The 20,230-nt window shown below is 44.2% G+C and overlaps 1 protein-coding gene across 8 annotated transcripts in view; it reads left to right on the forward strand.

Moving 5' to 3' along the window:
- Positions 1 to 20,230, forward strand: part of LOC137423643 (uncharacterized) — a 50,658-nt gene that overhangs the window by 3,992 nt on the left and 26,436 nt on the right. For 4 of the 8 annotated variants that reach the window (XM_078773945.1, XM_078773943.1, XM_078773944.1 and 1 more), the window contains exons 2-3: positions 10,653 to 10,805; positions 14,568 to 14,654. In XM_078773945.1, coding sequence (XP_078630071.1) covers positions 10,653 to 10,805; positions 14,568 to 14,654 — 240 coding nt within the window. Of the gene's footprint in view, positions 1 to 10,167; positions 10,351 to 10,652; positions 10,806 to 14,567; positions 14,655 to 20,230 lie in introns of those variants that run through there. The other 4 variants (XM_078773947.1, XM_078773948.1, XM_078773949.1 and 1 more) reach the window with 2 other exon arrangements.

A 20,230-nucleotide genomic window follows, 5' to 3' on the forward strand; every position in this document is an offset into this window, starting at 1 on the left:
GGAGATAGCGTCATCGCGGGAGATTCCAATGATTCTGAACGCTTTGGTTTCAACAGCGTGAAGACGAGCTAGGTGTGAGGCAGGAGCACCAGCCCAGAGGGGAGAGCAGTACTCCATTGAGCTGCGGATGAAAGCCTTGTATGTGGTGAGGAGCTCAGGTGTGCCAAGGAAGGACTTCGCACGATGGAGGATGCCCAGTCGGCGACTGGCTTTGGAGGCCAGCTTGGAAATGTGGTTTTCCCAGGAAAGATCATGGCAGATAGTGAGATCCAAAAGCTTGAGTGACAGAACTTCTTGGAGAGGATTATCCAGAAAGTAGATGGGAGGGTTGTCCAGTCGGTCTTTTCGGAGAGACGTCGTAAGAGTGTGAGATTTGTCAGGATTGAAAGACATGTTCCACTTGTTTGCCCAGTCTGTGATTTTGTCCAGGTCTGCAGAGAGTGAGGAGGCTGCAGACTGCCGATCTGAGGGATGAGGAATGGAGCGGCAGAGAGTGGAGTCATCAGCAAAGAGATAGAGAGGATTTTCAAGAGAGTCAGAGAGATCATTGATGAAGACCAGAAAAAGCACAGGGCCCAGAACACTGCCTTGGGGAACTCCAGCCTGAACAGGAAGAGGAGATGAGAGAAACCCATTCAGGGCCACACGTTGACGACGAATAGAGAGGATGCGTTGAGATTTCCACGGATACCAAAGAAGGAGAGTTTGGTGAGCAGAGCGGGGTGCCAGACCCTATCGAAGGCACGTGATATGTCGAGGGAGACAGCTCTAATTTCCTGTTTGGCATTGAGGACCTCCATCCATTGTTGAGACAGCAGAAGCAGCACGTCCAGAGTAGAGTGACCTGGTCTGAAACCAAATTGATGATCAGAGATCAAGCCATTGGAGAAGAGGAAAGATTTCATATCTGAAGCAATGATGGATTCCATGACTTTGCTGATAATTGGGAGAAGGCTGATTGGTCTGTAGTTGCTAGGATCTGTTTTTGCACCTTTTTTTGCAAAGCGGTGATGTTGGCTGATTTCCAAGCAGATGGCAGTTGATCTTGAGCAAAAAAGAGGGTGAAGAGAACAGAGAGAGGGAGTGAAAGAGTGGAAGAACATGATTTTAGGACCCGTGGGCTGATGCCGTCAGGACCAGTTGCAGAATCAGAGTCGAGGGTTGACAAACTTTTCCACCTTGTCAGGAGGAAAGGACACGGAGTCCAGGAGCAGCTGGGTACGACTGGGTATGGTGGGTACAGAGAGGGATGGGTTTGGGACACAAGATTTAGAGGCAAACACAGTTGAGGCATTCAGCTTTTTCACGTGCGGAGTCAGCTGTGTAGCCATTTGAGGTAAGGGAGGGGATGGAGGGGGAACAAACACCAGAAACAGATTTGACCAGATGCCACCAGGATTTGGAAGAGGGAGACAGATAAGAGAGTTCGGTCTTGAGAACGGAGAGATATTGTTTCCTGGCTCTCCTGAGGGTGGACACACACTTGTTTCGGGCTTTGTGAAAGGAAATGAGATTTCCTTCCGTTGGATTTGCTTTCCAGGAGACGAAGTCAAGTTGTTTCTGGGCAACAGCCTCACCACAAGATTACCATGGACGGGAGCATGGACCATGGATTACCATTACCATGGTACCATGGATGGGAGGAAGGGTATGACAACTGAAGACGAGATGGGATAAATCTGTGCATGAGAGAGAGCAATTTACTTTGGAAGAATTCCCAGGATGAGTTGATGTCAGAGGTGGTAGAGATGGGAGACCAGTCCAGATGATTGATGGCTGCTTGAAGACCGTGCCAGTTGGCCTGAGTGAAACGCTAGACACGTCGACGCTGAGCAGGCTCCCTGAGAATGGTCAGAGAGATGTCCACTTTAACAAGGACATGATCAGATGATCCGATTGGAGCAGAAGAAGAGCAGCAGACATTTTCAGGGAAGTTAGTCATAACCAAGTCCAGAAGAGAAGATGCTCCGTTGACTGAGATCCGGGTCGGGAAATTGACAGATTGTGTAAGTCCCAGTGAGTCGCAGAAGTCCTTTGCTGAGGAGCCGTGGCTGGTGAGAGAGGTACCCACACCCAGCCAACTGGCATGGTGACAATTGAAATCACCACATTTGAGGAAGAGAGAGTTGGGATGAGTAGATAGAAATTGGTCCATATTATCAGACAGCGAGATGTAGATGGAGTCATCACTGACTTTTGGTTTGATTTGGGCGAAAATCTGAATCCAGGTCTGGATAAGATAATTTTATAATTTATACGGCGTAGCCCATAGGGCAAAGCAGTCTAGAACAGTGTTTGTCTGTCCTTATGTATGTATGTATGTCCCCTCAAACGTATACCAATCAGAGCGGAGGATCTGGTCACATGACAGGGTGATGTGATTACTCTGATGTCATTACGATGGCTGAGTCCACCGACCATCATTTTAATATACAAGTATACCTGGTCACTATGGGAGCGGCAGGAAGGGTCATTCCTCTTTGGGGTATATAGATTACAGTCGATCTATGGTCGGGTCTCAAGAACATTGGGTGTGTGTTCATTTACCAAGTTTCTTGTGGAGAGATCGCCAAGTGGTTTAAGCATTCGAGCAAGCACTTCATTCAAAACCGTTAAGGAACGGCTGGCCTGGCAGTCGGGACAGAAATGGGGTATTTAAATATTGCACTAAGTTCTGTGAAATGTATCAGAATGATTTTGTCTTGTAATTCCCAGTTGATTGATGCAAAATTCATCAAAATTGGCCAAGTGGTTGCTTTTTTATGATTGTTTGAAATTATGTACCGGTAATTTTCAATGGCATTTTTGAATGGAAAGTTTGGTGAAAGTTTAAGAGAAAAGAACATGTCAACATCGCAGTCGCATTCTCATAACCACACAATCACACGCACAAAGTGCATACAGGCAGTCCCCGGGTTACGAACGAGTTCGGTTTTTAAGTCTGTAAGTCGAATTTGTATGTAAGTCGGAACAGTTACGTACGGTTCACATCTAGCGTCAATTAGTCAAATGTTTGTCTTAGTATAGTGTATATATTTTACCTAAAACATCTATAGGTATAAAAAAACATGAAAGAAACATTTCCTAAACTGTTTAGATAGAAAAGAAAAGATAATGATTAAAGGTTAACACTTACTCTCGTTCCAATTGATGTCTTGCAAACCTTGAAACGATCATACCTTGATATATCTCTCTGAGATGATGGGCCTGGTGTGGGAGAGGATGGACCTGGTGCTGGAGAGGATGGACCTGGTGTTGGTCAATTTTCTTAAAGTAAACATCAAGGGTGCCTTGAACAGAGCTTTTCTCATATTTCTCTTGTCTACCGCTCCCCTTATTATATACTTTGTGTGTGTGTTTGATATTTTTCTCTGTGTGATAAATGCTAGCTAGCTCTTTCACGAGCCTCGATTCTGTATACAAAAAAAAAAAACTTTAAAAACTTTTTTTTCTTTCTTTTAAATCATAGGCTTTACGGAGGTCGGTTCGTAAGTACGGGCGTTCGTAAGTCGGGCATTCGTAACCCGGGGCCTGCCTGTATATGCATTATTGCACAACCGGTCGATGGTCGTCTGCGCGACGATGCGCTAAACTACCACACAAAATCATCGTGATTTTGTAGTAGAAAACACAATTTGCTACCGACTGATACCAGATTCATTAACATTCTTCCATAATTTATGTGAAAAATCTAAGTTCAAAGTTGTACTTACCTCTAAAATGGTCGTAATTCTGCAAAAATTGGACTATTTTCAAGCCGATTGTGACAACGTGATTGTTGATAGTTCCGTGATCCAATATATATACCCCTACCTCCCACAATGCAATGGAAAAACGCCGAAAATGGATACAATCCAACGTGACTTCGCTCCGTCGATAGAAACGAAATATTTTAGTGCAAGAAAGTGGATGCACGCCTGCGATGCACAGTAGTACCGTTGCGGTCCCCACTGGCAGGCGCAAACTAGCTGCTTGGTAAATGTTGCACACCCCAGTCTTCCTCCCTTTCAGTTTCGTGTTAAACAGCAGGAAAAGTGGATTTCATTGGTGGTTTGCAAAACAAAACCTTAATTGGTGGGTTTCAAAAGGCCGCTACGAAAAACGCCACTTTTGCGGCAGAAAGGGTCATGTTATTTACCCAACCCTTGTGGGGTATATAGATTACAGTAGATCTTCGCTCAGTTCTGTAAGTTAAACTTACCTCACGGATGTCAGGATTCCTCCAAATTTCTTTCTTTAATGTTATAAACAGCATTAGCAACTGTTTAAATATCTAATAATGTGTTTGTGGTTTATAATATTTTACAAGCCGGCTACGCTGCTGTTAGACTTCCAGTCTTGTTTTTAAGTGATTCTTCACCATTGAGTGATAATGCCAAACACGATATGTAGCACGATATTTCAAAAAGTTGTGGACGACTTATGACAAAACTTGGTGGATGAGTTGGGTAGGTGACGAGAACAAGCCTATTCAATTTTTGTCCAGGTTCGGATCCAGATCCGACTCATTAGTGGGATAAAAAAACGTAAACTATTCAACCTGCTGGAGGTATACTCTCGACCGAGTGCTGCTCGAGTTGAGCTGTGTTTCACTTTTTATCACCGCTGGGGTAGTTACGTGTCATCCTCAGGACAGGTGTTCTGATTTTATGAACCGTAACGTTCGTCGTGTTTTCAGGTTAGTTCTTTTACTAAAAAGAGGGTGTTTTGTGATCGTACAATAAATTGTAGTGTGGATTTGTTAGACAATATCGATGTGTTTTAACATTAGGAATTATACAATTTTATTGTGATTACTAGCGTGACTCGGCATGCTCCACGCACCTCACCACACGTCGTTTCAGAGGGATAGGCATCTTTGACCATTTGTGTTTTTTGGGTCTTTTGTGTCTTCATGGTGTTTTGGGTCTTCAGGGTCTTTTGGATCCTCTGGGTCTTTAAGGGTTTTGGGGTGTTTTGGGTTTTCGGGGTGTTTTGGGTCTTCGGGGTGTTTTGGGTCTTCGGGGTGTTTTGGGTCTTCGGGGTGTTTTGGGTCTTCGGGGTGTTTTGGGTCTTCGGGGTGTTTTGGGTCTTCGGGGTGTTTTGGGTCTTCGGGGTGTTTTGGGTCTTCGGGGTGTTTTGGGTCTTTGGGGTGTTTTGGGTCTTCGGGGTGTTTTGGCTTTTAGGGGTGTTTTGGGTCTTCGGGGTGTTTTGGGTCTTCGGGGTGTTTTGGGTCTTCGGGGTGTTTTGGGTCTTCGGGGTGTTTTGGGTCTTCGGGGTGTTTTGGGTCTTCGGGGTGTTTTGGGTATTCGGGGTGTTTTGGGTCTTCGGGGTGTTTTGGGTCTTCGGGGTGTTTTGGGTCTTCGGGGTGTTTTGGGTCTTCGGGGTGTTTTGGGTCTTCGGGGTGTTTTGGGTCTTCGGGGTGTTTTGGGTCTTCGGGGTGTTTTGGGTCTTCGGGGTGTTTTGGGTCTTCGGGGCGTTTTGGGTCTTCGGGGCGTTTTGGGTCTTCGGGGCGTTTTGGGTCTTCGGGGCGTTTTGGGTCTTCGGGGCGTTTTGGGTCTTCGGGGCGTTTTGGGTCTTCGGGGCGTTTTGGGTCTTCGGGGCGTTTTGGGTCTTCGGGGCGTTTTGGGTCTTCGGGGCGTTTTGGGTTTTTGGGTATTCAGGGTCTTTTTGAGCCTCAGGGCCTTGAAGGGTATTTTGGGTCTTTCGGGTATTTTGGGTCTTTCGGGTATTTTGGGTCTTCAGGGGTCTGGGTGGTCTGAAGGGTCTTGCGGGGATTAAAGGGTCGTTAAAGGTCTGAGGGGTCTCAGCAGTCTTAATGTAATTAAGAGGGTTAATTAAGAGGGTGTTGATTTTATTTGAAGAAGAAGACGACGTTTTCATCGCATCTAACCATAATGACCTACATAACGACATAACCATATATGTTTGCTCTATTATAATATGAGATTGTTGCATTTGTAGCCATTAAAAACAAGTTATTATTCCACTTAACCTGCCTCCCTACTAAAACAAACCTCACCCCAGAATTTATGAATAGCCTGTCTCGTTAAACATCAGGGAAACTTTTTATGCCTCTGCCGATGAAGTTGCCAGAGGCATTATGTTTTCAGGTTGTCCCTCCGGCTGTCTGTCCGTCCTTCCGTGATAGGTTTTCGTTACCGGGATAACTTGAGAACGGCTAAAGGGATCTTAGTCAAACGTGGTGCAGGTATGTATAATGAGGTAAAGATGAACTGATTAGATTTTGGGGTTATGGGGTCAAAGGTCAGAGGTCATGTCAGGTAAAAATACTGTTACCGCAATAATTTATGAACCTGCTTTGCCCTTTGGGCTACGCCGTAAAAGTTATAAAATTATCTTATCCAGACCCGGATTCAGATTTTGGCCCAAATCAAACCAAATCTTCCTGGTCACCCACAACCTGTCCACCAATTCTGACCAAATTTGGTCCACTTATGTAGAACTAGCTGAGGTACCCGGCTTCGCCCGGGTTGAATAAGAATAAGACAAATGTATGATGAAAAGAACATGTATATTTTAGAGCAATATAACTACATTTCCTACATAACGTTTTGTCAATTGTCAATTTCTCAAAACCTCTTGGTATACAACATTTCTGGTTTTCTTACTTGGTGCCAAGACATAAAGATTGCTTTTTTTTCCAACCCTCGAGCAGCCCACGTACAGCTGGCCATGGGAAGTACCCGGCATTGCCGGGCGGGGGAAGGGTGCGGAGGGGGAAGGGGGGGGAGGGGAGAAGGGGAGGGGGGAGGGGAGGGGGTAGGGGGGAAAGGGAGGGGCATGGGGGGAAGGGGGGGTGAGGGGGGGGAGGGAGAAAGGGGGAGGGGGAGGGAGGATTCAAGTCGGAAGTCATTGTCGTCAATTGAATGTCGCATTTATTTTTTATTCCCTGTCAAATGGCATTGGTCCCGCATTCCGAACCCGGAAGTCGGAAGTCATTGTCGTCAAAGTTGAAAAATTAACGTTACGAAATACGCTGATGACGTCATAATTTTAAAACCCCGAAGGTTTTTTAAACATTTAAGGTGTGCTGTAGTTTCTCTGGGACGTACTGATTCCGAATATGAAGTTGAAAAATTAGCGTTCCGAAATACGCTGATGACGTCATAATTTTAAAACGCGACGTTTTTTTTTTTAGTTGAGATTTTATTCGAATTCGAATTCCATTAAATTTCAACTGTTGGAAACAATAATTATTTCAATTTCCAACAGTTGAAATAATTATTGTTTCCAACAGTTGAAATTTAATGGCATTCAAATTCGAATAAAATCTCAACTAAAAAAAACAAACCGTTTATTCGTTCTTGGTGCGAAAAAATGGCGCGCATTTTGTCATTATGTGCGACTTTACGTCACTCCTACGGACGTGAAAACATTTGTTTTCCTTAAAAATATATTTAAAATAAATACAATAGTACATAAATTAACAATAAAAGAAGCTAAAAAACAATTTAAAATACAATAAAAAGCACATTAAAAATATATAAATATGTACGTACAGTATACTGTACGTACGCGCAACCGCGGGATTGGAAAGGGGCAATAGCGCCGCCACAAACTACACCATGGAATTGCAGCTGACCCGGTTTTTTAAACCATTGATATTAAAATAAAACGTAGCCTATAACCACCGGAATTTTATGCTGATTCCGAATCTGTGTCTAAAACTTTTCTCCGATGTGTAGTTCTTGAGTTATAAGCGGACATCAAGACAGACAGACAGACACTCCTCCTTTATATATAGAGATGACGTAAAGATTGACTGATTTGATTTTGAGGTCAAAGGTCAACGTGTGTAATAGGTCTATAACTGGACATGCTGCTTCTGCTGTCTCAACAATGGATGGAGGTCCTCAATGTCAAACAGGAAATTAGAGCTATCTCCCTTGACATATCACGTGCCTTCGATGCGGTGTGGCACCCCGCACTGCTCACCAAACTCTCCTCCTATGGTATCCTGAAATTCCTAGAAGTGTTTATTTGCTTTATACCGTGTACCCCTCCCTCCTCCCCCAGCCCTCCCCCTTCCACAGATCTACGTGTGTCCCTGTTCTCTTCTGTTGTTGTGCCTGTGTGCTTCCCTCTCCCTCTCTTGTCTCCCGCTCCCTTCATTCTATGTTTTATGTGTCTGTGCATGTTTTCATGTTCAATGTGTTAGCTCTTACACGAGCCTCGATTTTGTATACAAAAAAACAAACAAATAAACCTAGTGGACAGGTTGTGTGTGTGACAAGGAGGAATCGATTCGATTTTGGTGAAGATCCGGATCCGGGCTAGTATAATTTTTTACGTGATTCTTCACCATTGGATGATAGGGACAAAAACGATATCTATATAATAATACCGTAAGGACTCGAATTTGTTATCCCTTTTACGTCGCACCCAGTGACCCGATGCCCACGGCACTAATGGATTTACGATCTACGAACCGCGCTCTTTGTTTATCACGTACAGCCATACTCGAAAAATCTGAATTAGCCGACGTTGGGGCCCAAAAGCATCCGATTAACTGCCGATACGACGCCATCTTACGACGCCATCGTATTGGCGTCTGCTGGGCGAAGGCAAAGCGAGCCGTCCGCTGATTGGACAGTCGAGTGGTGTGAACATGGGTGGTGTGAACCAAATGGTCTTTTTATTCCCTTGAACATTTTAAATTAGGATATATAAGGAAACGGCTTTATCGTCATTTTAATAAAGTTAAATGGAGTGACGTTGCGATAGTCGGGGTGCGTTGCATAAATCCTCGTAACTCAGAGAGGTGTAGCAGGTGGCGAGACGTAAGGAAGCTTAAAGATAACGAGCTGAAAACAGACGAACGATATGTCAATCTCTTTCTACACCGAACGGAAATAAAAGTATGAGAGTGGGAAGGCATGGCCTGAGCACTTCGAGCAGAGAGGACTGATTGGACTTAACTTAAAGAGAAAAAATTGGAGCTTAACAGAAGAAGAAGATCCCATGAGCGCTCCCCTATGCCATCCATAATGGTACACTCTATCTATACACCACATCCTCCCTTCCGTGGATGTTCCACGTGTTTCGGCTAGTCTATATAATAATAGCATAAGGACTCGACTTTGTTATCCCTTTTACGCCGCACCCAGTGACCCGATGCCCACGGCACTAATGGATTTACGATCTACGAACCGCGCTCTTTGTTTATCACGTACAGGCATACTCGAAAAATCTGAATTAGCCGACGTTGGGGCCCAAAAGCATCCGATTAACTGCCGATACGACGCCATCTTACGACGCCATCGTATTGGCGTCTGCTGGGCGAAGGCGAAGCAAGCCGTCCGTTGATTGGACAGGCGAAGGCGAAAGCAAGCCGTCCTCTGAGTGGACAATCCAGAGCATGCATTTGTGCCGGTGTCGGCGATAGTTGTTCATTTACGCACTCTTCATTCTCATCTTTCTTCCTAACTCTTACTCGGACAAGCAAATCCCCTATGCCATCCATAATGGTACACTCTATCCATACACCACATCCTCCCTTCCGTGGATGTTCCACGGGTTTCGGCTAGTATAGCAGGATATCTCAAAAAGTTGTGGACGGATGATTTTGATGACATGTGATTTTGTATTGTGATTTTCTGGTTTACTCTGGGATGGAAAACGTAAACCGTTCACCTGGCGGAGGTATGCTCGCTACTGAGTGCCGTTCTAGTTTGAACCCTGTTATTTGTCTGCCTTTAGCGGTTTCTGTTAATAGAGAGTCATTGTGAAGAATTTCCACATCCACGAGGCCGTGCTGGCACTGACTTATCTTGCATTTTCTGACCTTAAGTCAGTTGTCTCAACAAAGGTTTGCTTTGATGCATTTTTTTGTTAGCCCTTTTGTGAGCGACCCATACTAGTTGATGCAGCTTTATTGCAAGTGAAATGTTGTGGCCTGTGGTTTTGGAATTGTTTGTTTGAGAAACATGACAGCAATATTTCAAATTGACCTCGCCATGCTTTCTCACATACGTGCCAATTCTCTTACCCATCCACGCACAATTGTCCCAATTGGTATTAACGTTCAACACCTAACGATACCATTTTCCTGCAAAAATGTAGACTCCATAAGTGCGTATCCCACCGCTCATCCAGAGCTCTGTTTTTCTTTTATTTGCCCAGCCTATCTTTAATCAATTGGGAAAACAAAAGGCTTCCTCTTCTTCTTCCTCTTTTTCTCCATTTTCTGCTCATGTAATGTTGACCCTGATTATCAGTATGCAAGAAAGTAACCGAGTGGAAAATCACTCGCACTCATTTCCATTGATGTGACATTCTGTACAAGTAATCGAAACATCTGACTTGCCGTTCACTCTCCAAAAGTCTGTTGTACCATCTGCACACCAGGTCGGTGTTCAACTCTGTAGCTACTATGGTTCTGCCTGAAAATGGTTTAATTGCGCTTTTGCCATTGATTCGTTATCACCAACCAGATGCCCACACGCCGCAGGGACTTTTGTGAATGTTACCTCATGACAACTACTGCTGACTTTGGCAGTCTCTGCCAACCCGTCACCATGTTGGGCTTTGGGTTGTACATCCGGTTGTGTTGTCTTTCACAATCCTGAGACAATATCGGAAAATAAATCTTGCAAGATATCAGATGAGGTTGTAGTTTTCATAATTTTGCTTTTGCGGTGTGCATGCAGTGCCCTGCCATGTTTGATGGTAATGATCTGATGGAGCTCGATTTGCTGGGCCTTGACTTGATGGAGAGAGGAACAACCCTGAAGGGCGCCGACTTCGGTCACATGAATTGCTCCACGACTGGAATCTCTGATTTGGATTCTTCACTATTTCAGGTAACTACGTTGAGGGTTTTGCGTTTTTTTTAGTTTTCTTTTTTAATGCTGTTTTTCAAAAAAAATTATTTTGATTTTACTCTCTTTCACCTCTATCTTCCATGGGTCACGATTTTTGTCGACTATTTTTTTTAATGTACACTTTTTATTTTAATTTTACTTGGTTGGAGGAGATTGATGCAAGGTCCCATTCATAGTGCACTGTTACCGCTCAAGCCGATCGAGTCAATATAGCCACTGAAACCATCCGAGATATCACCAAAATGTTGACACTCCAAGTGCCCAGGTAAACCTCTTTCTCGGTATTATGTCACGTAGAAATTGATCGCTTTCCTTCACGGATCAACGACAGCTGTAATCTCATGAGATCTTTGTGGATTGGCAAAGGTTTGAGCAAGTTGAAAAGAAAATGTTTTCTATCGTGCATTATAACCTCATTTGCATCCTGATCTTGGCAAGCAAGGTGAAGCATGATTTTCAGGAAACACTAAGTATTTTCATACCTTCATAACCAAATAAAGACGCTGCTTGGCAACGTGTGACAATTTTGGGAACACGATAATGACGTGTGAGTATTTTGGTCGAAATAAGCCAAAAATCAACCCTCCCAACACGTTATTGCAAAACATAGTGTCATACATTTAAATATATTTGATGTTCAATCGTACATTGTAATGACATAAAGATGGCTTGGGCTGAGTGTTTAGACTTGTGTTTTGTGTTTTTGTACATTCTGTGTGAGTCTGTCTCCCTCTTCCAAATCCTGGTGGCGTCTGGTCAAATTTGTTACTGGTGTTTGTTGCCTCTCCATCCCCTCCCTTACCTCAAATGGCTACACAGTTGATACCGCACTTGACAAAGCCAAATGCCTCAATTCTGTGTTTGCCTCAAAATCTTGTGTCCCAAACCCATCTCTCTCTGTACCCACCTTACCCAGTTGAACCCAGCTGCTCCTGAGCTCTGTGTCCTTCTCTCCTGACAAGGTGGAGAGGTTTCTGCCAAACCTTGACTCTCATTCTGCAACTGGACCAGATGGCATCAACCCACGGGTCCTAAAATCCTGCTCTGCCGCTCTTTCACACCCTCTCTCTATTCTCTTCACCCTCTCTTTTGCTCAAGGTCATCTGCCATCAGCTTGGAAATCAGACAACATTGCCGATTTATACAAGCAAGGTGCAAAAACAGATCCTTGCAACTACAGACCAATCAGCCTGCTCCCAATAATCAGCAAAGTCATGGAATCCATCATCGTTTCTGACATCATTTCCTTCCTCTTCTCCAATGGCTTGATCTCTGATCATCAATTTGGATGCAGACCAGGTCATTCTACTCTGGACATGCTGCTTCTGCTGTCTCAACAATGGATGGAGGTCCTCAATGCCAAACCGGAATCAGAGCTGTCTCCCTTGACATATCTCGTGCCTTCGATACGGTATGGCACCCCGCCCTGCTCACTAAATTCTCCTCGTATGGTATCCATGGAAATCTCCACGCATGGCTTGCGGACTTCCTCTCTGGTCGTAGTCAACCTGTGGCCCTGAATGGATTTCTCTCATCTCCCCTTCCTGTTCAGGCTGGAGTTCCTCAAGGCAGTGTACTGGGCCCTGTGATTTTTCTGGTCTTCATTAATGATCTCTCTGACTCTCTGGAAAATCCTCTCTATCTCTCTGCTGAAGACTCCACTCTCTGCCGCTCCATATCCCAACCCTCAGATCGGCAGCCTCTTCACTGTCTGCAGATCTGGACAATATCACAAACTGGTCAAACAAGTGGAACATGTCTTTCAATCCTGACAAATCTCACACACTCACTTTGTCTCTCCGAAAAGACCGTCTGGACAACCCTCCCATCTATTTTCTTAACGATCCTCTTGAAGAAGTTTATTGAAGAATGTTTTTATGATAATTGTGATGTCATAGGTCAATTGGTATGGCAGCCAACTTGGATTACACACAAATAAAAAATATATATATTTCTCAGAAACCACTGAATATAAAAAATTGAAATTTAGCACATTGTCAAGTACTCCCAATGGGGAACAAAAGCATGATAATGATGACATCATAGGTGAAGTGGTATACTGGCCAAAAATGTTTTAATTGAATTCCTCATCCTAAAAATCTGAAATTGCATGCACATGATCTATGACCCATTTGTATTGAAATATTAAATTTATGATAACAAAGGTCACATGGTGTGTTAGCCATATTGGATTGAAGAAAAACAGTAAATAATTATATCTCTGAAACCGCTTACCCTATCGATGCGAAATTTTACATATATCATCTAACACCATTGTTGCATATAGTTTGAAAATGATGATGTCGTCGGTCACATGGTTTGGCAGCCATCTTGGATAAAAAAACGAACCTTATCCGATCAACACGAAACTTCACAAGCGTGATCCCCTACCCATACATATGCAGAGTGTACATTTTTAAGGTCATGTGCCATGTGGTGTGGCAGATATATTAGCTTGAAAGTCGATATTTAAAAGAATCCCTTCTCTGAAACTGCTTGACCGATCGATGTGAAACCTGTCCATGGCTGGTGAAAATGTGATACTGGAGAACAGTTGAAGGGATTTAAATCAAACTTGTTTATTTTCAAGACAGTGAACAAGTGCATTTACCCCTTGTGGGACTATACGGGGGCATATTCGCGTCAGTCACATTGCTTTAGTTTACTTTGTTATGCCAAAGCTATGAGTAAACTTTGCATACCTGCAAGCAATCCTACCATTCCCAGAGGCCAAAATATTATGCTTTGCAGATTAATCTTGCATGCAGACTGCATAATAAAGTCGGTGTGAGGCTGAGGGGAGAGATTTGACTGATCCGGTTATTACTATTTTTTATTTTTTATAGCTTACACTTCTGCTCTCGGAGGTTTGTAGGGGAGTTTACAAAATAATAAATTGGTAATAGGGCAGCAGGCCAGTGTGCTCCATAATCTCAAAATTATTAGAATTTTCCGACATGAGGCCGAAGCACAGGGTCTGTTGATTTCACACCACAGGTAGATCGATGGTGTCTGTTTTGTACCGTCTCTTTTCCGATATTGCTCACTCTGCTCTCTGTCCTCCGATCCTCCACATCAACTCCAGGATGCATATGCCCATATCGACTCCAAAAAATGATACAACCAGCAGCCACAGACTACACACAAACTACCACCCAGTAACCCACTCCTGTTTAGGATTCTAAAACCCCCAGGCTGACTGCATGCCTCACCTCCTTTATTTCTCGCTTCTCCGATCAATAGAATCACCTTACAGAGGGAGTCTCGCTCTTCCCTCCAGGAATTCAAGCAAGCAGTGCACTGCCATCTCTTGTCATTCCCAATTTTAATCTATGATCTTTATTTCTCCCATTCACCTTTCTGAATTCAACCATTTTATTTTACTTCCTAGTTTCAGTGTTAGCTTCAGAACGGGTCCTCTCCTTCTCCCGCTTCTTTTTTCTTCATTCATTTCCTTTGATGTTTGTCCCATTGTCAGTTCTACTTTGCCCTTCCTTGAGCCTCACGAGAAAGACATACAATTCATTTGCTTTCTTCTGTCACCAGCACAGCCTTTTACAGTTGAACTTGCCACAAATCAGACCTTTTAAACTCGATCACTCAAACGAATGCATTGCCAGCGTGCTGTCCTGTGGGGTTATCATACTTTCCGGTTTTGGGTTGAAAGCGGGCCAGGTTTTGGGAGTTGAAATTCATGTTGAACATGAGATTTGGAGATTGATTTTTTTGCTCATGTTGCAGGAATTTCTGGGCGTTGACTCGACAGCTTCCAATGACAGTAGCATCTTTGATTTCTGCTTCTCTGCGGAGCCCAATGTGGCCTCAGTGGTATGTCTCCCTCATACCGAACCACCAAAACATTTCCTTAATGGGGTTGGTTCAAAGCATGTCTGCCAATTCCTTTCTTTTTTTATATATATTCCTGTCAACTTGATGGTTTTGGTGTTTTGTGTGTGACCCCAACAACGAAAGTTTGTTCGATTTTTATTGCCATCTCCCTTTTTTGTGAAAACAATGTGTATAGATCAGGTGGGTCATTTGCATTATTGAGCCAATAGCAGGTGGAAGCAAAAGACCGTTAGGCGTAAAATAGAGGTGTGATGCAGGATAATTTTTACCTCCACCACCAAAGGTTTATACAGACTTGGCATTTAATATGGAATTTTTTTTTTTCCTTGACTTGGGTTTACTTTCTGAACTCAGTATATCAATTTGGTGAGTTTCTTTTACCCTTCGGTGATGTCTTTGTTGAAAGAACCATGTCACTGATTGTCTTTCGCAGCAAGAAGTCAAGAGCAGGATTATATCACAGGTGGCGTGACAAAATGACAAAATGTAAGGACAGGTACATTTGACGATTGGCTTCACAATCGGGTATGTAAGGGTTGTTGTGTTCTGTATTAGTGGAAAACAACTGCTGCACGTCTACAAAAGTTATTGCCGCTTCCTCTGGAGATGGTCCGTCAACTTGACAATGCTGTTTGTCATGGAGTGGTGGCTTTACGAAATTCTGGCATGAAACAGCGTGCTATTGCTCGGCAGTATGGCATCACTCAAGGTCAGGTGTCAAAGATCCTGAAACGAAATGCTCAGAGGGGTGTCCCTCCTCCAATACTGAGGCCAGGGCGTCCACGCAGAACCACAAGGAGAGATGATCGCCAGCTGCACCGGTTAGTCTGCAATGACCGTACCAAGTCAGCTAATCGGCTTAGGGCTGAGTGGCAGCAACTGACAAATGTGCCTGTATCCAGAAGGCTAGTCAACCAACGACTGGTTCAAGCAGGCGATTGTGCCAGGCGTCCCCTGAGAAAGCCACGCCTGACCAGACAACACAGCCAGTGCCGATTGCAGTGGGCCAGAGAGCACCGTCAATGGCAGCCAGGACACTGGAATCGCGTGACCTTCAGTGACGAGTCTAGATTTCTGGTCTATCGTCAAGATGGCCGCGTCCGAGTGCGCAGACAAGTGCTTCCTCTCTAGTCGTAGTCAACGTGTGGCCCTGAATGGGTTTCTCTCATCTCCTCTTCCTGTTCAGGCTGGAGTTCCCCAAGGCAGTGTTCTGGGCCCTGTGCTTTTTCTGGTCTTCATCAATGATCTCTCTGACTCTCTTGAAAATCCTCTCTATCTCTTTGCTGACGACTCTACTCTCTGTCGCTCCATTCTTCATCCCTCAGATCGGCAGTCTGCAGCCTCCTCACTCTCTGCAGACCTGGACAAAATCACAGACTGGGCAAACAAGTGGAACATGTCTTTCAATCCTGACAAATCTCACACTCTTACGATGTCTCTCCGAAAAGACCGACTGGACAACCCTCCCATCCACTTTCTGAATAATCCTCTCCAAGAAGTTCTGTCACTCAAGCTTTTGGGTCTCACTATCTGCCATGATCTTTCCTGGAAAAACCACATTTCAAATCTGGCCTACAAAGCCAGTCGCCGACTGGGCATCCTCCGTCGTGCGAAGTCCTTCCTTGGCACACCTGAGCTCCTCACCACATACAAGGCTTTCATCCGCAGCTCAATGGAATACTGCTCTCCCCTCTGGGCTGGTGCTCCTGCCTCACACCTAGCTCGCCTTCACGCTGTTGAAACCAAAGCATTCAGAATCATTGGAATCTCCCGCGATGAAGCTAACTCCAAGGGCCTCTCACTCACTCACCGCAGGCAGGTTGGTGGTCTTTCCGTCTTCTACCGACTCCTCTCTGGCCTTGCCCCCCCCCCCCCCCCAGCTCTCTCTGGGCTCTGTCCCGCAAATATTCCTACAGGTCACACAAGATCTGCCTGCAACCCTCTTTTGGTTAAACTGCCAAAATCAAGACTCTCTGCTCACCACTCCTTCATTCCTCTTTTCTCCCGCCTCTGGAACAAACTCCCTCACTCTCTTCAATCCCACTCCACCCTCCAAGTCTTTAAAACAGCTGTTCACCACCATCTCTTATCTTCCCCCATCCAAAACCTTGATCTTTTTTACCCCCGCTAATTTCACCCCAATTCCACTTTTTGAAATACCAACTTTTGTCCTGGATGTCCTTGGTGTCCTTGTGCTTTATACTTCTCCCTCCCCCCCCCCCCCCCTTCCCACGCCTCCTCCCCCCGGGCCCTCTCCCTTCCACACATCTCCCTGCTCTCGGATGTTGTGTGTGTGTGCTTCCCCTTTTCTCCCCATCTTGTCTTCCGCTCCCTCTTTTTGTGTATTTTGTTTGTCTGGTCGATTTGTTTGTGAAGTTAATGTTAGCTCTTTCATGAGCCTCGATTCAGTATACAAAAAAAATTTTTTAAAAAATGAAGCCCACAACGAAGATTGTATAGTTCCAAGAGTCCAAGCTGGAGGTGGTGGGGTGACCGTTTGGACTGCTTTTCATGCAGGGGGCAAAACTGACCTGGTTGTTCTGAATGGAAACATGAACCAGTTCAAGTACAGGGTCATTCTGGAAGACACATTGCTTCCATTTGCTCGTGCAGCCTTTCGAGGAAACTTTGTCTGCCAAGATTACAATGCACGGCCTCATCGTGCTCGCATGATCCAACACTTTCTTGCTGACCGTGGTGTAGAGCATATGGAGTGGCCTGCCATGTCCCCGGATATGAATCCGATCGAGAACTTGTGGGCAGAATTAACGCGTCAAATTGACAACTTGGACCAGCAGCCGACCTCTGTGCGTGAATTGCAGCAGGTTATTGTCACTGCATGGCAAGCGATTCCTGTCCAATCCTTGGCAAATCTCGTGAACAGCATGCCTCGACGTGTACGTGCTCTCCTGAATGCTCGTGGGGGTTTCACGAAGTACTGAACTGTAATTTTACTGTCCGTAATCCCAGTCATAATTTAGCTTTTGTTTTTGTTGAAAAAAGTTTTGGCTAATGTGCAAAATAAAGAGATACTTCTGGAAAACGTACAGAAGTTTAACACAGTACTGTCCGTGAATTGAGTTCGATATCAGTTCACATCACTTTCAAGGATCAATTTATTTGCTTCGAAATGTCAAATGTGGTTTTTGTTTCTTTTAAAGGTCACATTAACAAAATCTAGAATAGTTTCAACATAATTCCAATGAACTTTCTTGAAAAGTTCTTGAAAAGTAAGTTCACCCCCACAAAAAAAACATTCCATATTAAATGCCAAATCTGTGTGTGTGTGTGTGTGTGTGTGTGTGTGTGTGTGTGTGTGTGTGTGTGTGTGTGTGTGTGTGTGTGTGTGTGTGTGTGTGTGTGTGTGTGTGTGTGTGTGTGTGTGTGTGTGTGTGTGTGTGTGTGTGTGTGTGTGTGTGTGTGTGTGTGTGTGTGTGTGTGTGTGTGTGTGTGTGTGTGTATATATATATCGATACGTTACTAACATAATTGCCTTCAATCGTTTTTTTGACAAAAAAATTTTCTGCACTATTACCTAACTACCCAACATCTCCAGAAAATTTCATGACGATCAAACTAATGTTCGATCCAAAAAACGCGATTTTTATTTTTGGAGAAATTCTCAAAATCGGTGAAGGCAATTATGGTGTGTGTGTGTGTGTGTGTGTGTGTGTGTGTGTGTGTGTGTGTGTGTGTGTGTGTGTGTGTGTGTGTGTGTGTGTTTTTTTTTAAGTGTTTAAGACAGAGATGTCTGTTTGTGGTTATGCTGATGGGCTCTGAGGCTAGGTGTAATGCGATTGGCTCCTGGCAAGATAGAATACTATTGTATCGTATTGTCTTATTAAAAGCTGATATTCGAAATATCATTTCATATTTGACGATCATGATTTGTGGCCCAAATAATTATGGCTAAATTTAAAGTGAAATCTTATTTATTTTTAGGAAAAACGATTTTTTAATACTCTGTAATTAAATAATACACCATCCAGGGACGCCAGTAGCGATATTTTTGGATTCGACTTTTATTATACATTTTCAATGTACACAAACAACATGGAATCGCAGTTTGATATTAATATTGCATTAAGGTATGACCTCTGCTGACGGGATGGCCTAGGCCCTGGAGGTACGCACACTTGCTTCCAGGATGTCTAGCCTGGGTTTGAATCTAGGCCAAGCTATAAAATGTCATCCTGGTATTTCACAGACTGAGTGAATCATCACAGACTGAGTGAAAAGAGAGAGGGGGAGTGGGGAAAAGAGGGGAGTAGGGAAGGGGTGGGGGAGGGAGAGGGAAGTGAGGAAGTGAGAGAGAGAAGGGGAGGAGGAGAGCGAGAGAGGAGGGGAGAGAAAGGGGAGAGAGAGAGAAAGGAAGGAAGGGAGGATGGGGAGGATTGGGAGGTGAGGGTAGAGAAGTTTCCTTCTGTATCCATCCTGTCCACCCCATTCCTCCCTACCCCATTGGTTGTCTGATTCTCCCTTTATTTTGTCCTTCAACTCCACTGTTCGTGTCCCCCATCCACTTACTATTTATTTTGGCCTGTTGCATCCTGATCCGTTCAGTGTTCTAGCTCTTCCACAAGCCTCAAATCTTTATACAAAAAATGTCATAGGTTGGCAACTATTGTACAGGGTTGATGGGCCAAATGGTCTCTTTCTGTGTTGGTTCCTAGGAAAGGAAGTCATCTATTATATATCTGGTGAACCGTGGTGTCTGCCCATGCGTTCGTCTGTCTCCTGTTTATGGCGGCCGCTTCCCGCGATGCGTTTGAAAAGCTCAACATACACTTTGAAATGATGGGGGAACATGGCACGAGTAATGTTGATGCCAAATTTTATTTTCAACCAAGATATTTTGCCCCCTTTTTGGCCAAATCCAACCTCTGTGGCCCTAAGTTGCACCACCATTTTGTGGTGGGCAGTATAAGTTGCTGAGAGCTATGTTTGTAACCGAAACTGGGTGCAACACAATTGACCTTTTAAAAGTCCATTAAATATTATATGAATTGATAGAAGAAAAAAAAAGAACCACCTTTAGAGGCCATTTTTCTCCGCAGAGCAGGGGTTGACCTTTTTTCGGGCACCGTGGTCCCCTTTTTTGAAGCAATGTTTTATGGCCGGATGCCCTTCCTGCCACCAACCCTGCGAATCGCCTTTTGCGACATACAGGGAATTACCAGTGAACTGGTACTCAATTTGCCGACCTCGGAAGGATGACAGGCTGAGTCAACCCCCTGGCACTAATTCAGCGATTGACCGGGATTCGAACCCAGGATCATAGGATCCCAAGCCGGCACCCTAACCGCTCAGCCAACACCAGGCAATTATATAAATTGATAAATCAACTTAAACTTTTCCCGTCACTGCGGATGGGTACTCTTCCTAGTACAGTATATAATACGATATCTCTCAAAACGAGATTTTTATTTTATTTTTAAGTGATTCTTTACCATTATGGGAAGCAGCCAAAAACTATCTATAGCACGATATCTCAAAAAGTTGTGGACGAGTTTTGACAAAACTAGGTAGATGAGTTGGTTTGGTGACAAGAACAA

The sequence above is a fragment of the Myxine glutinosa genome, chromosome 3, assembly GCF_964187855.1.
Source record: "Myxine glutinosa chromosome 3, kmMyxGlut1.1, whole genome shotgun sequence".
Lineage (NCBI taxonomy): Eukaryota > Metazoa > Chordata > Myxini > Myxiniformes > Myxinidae > Myxine > Myxine glutinosa.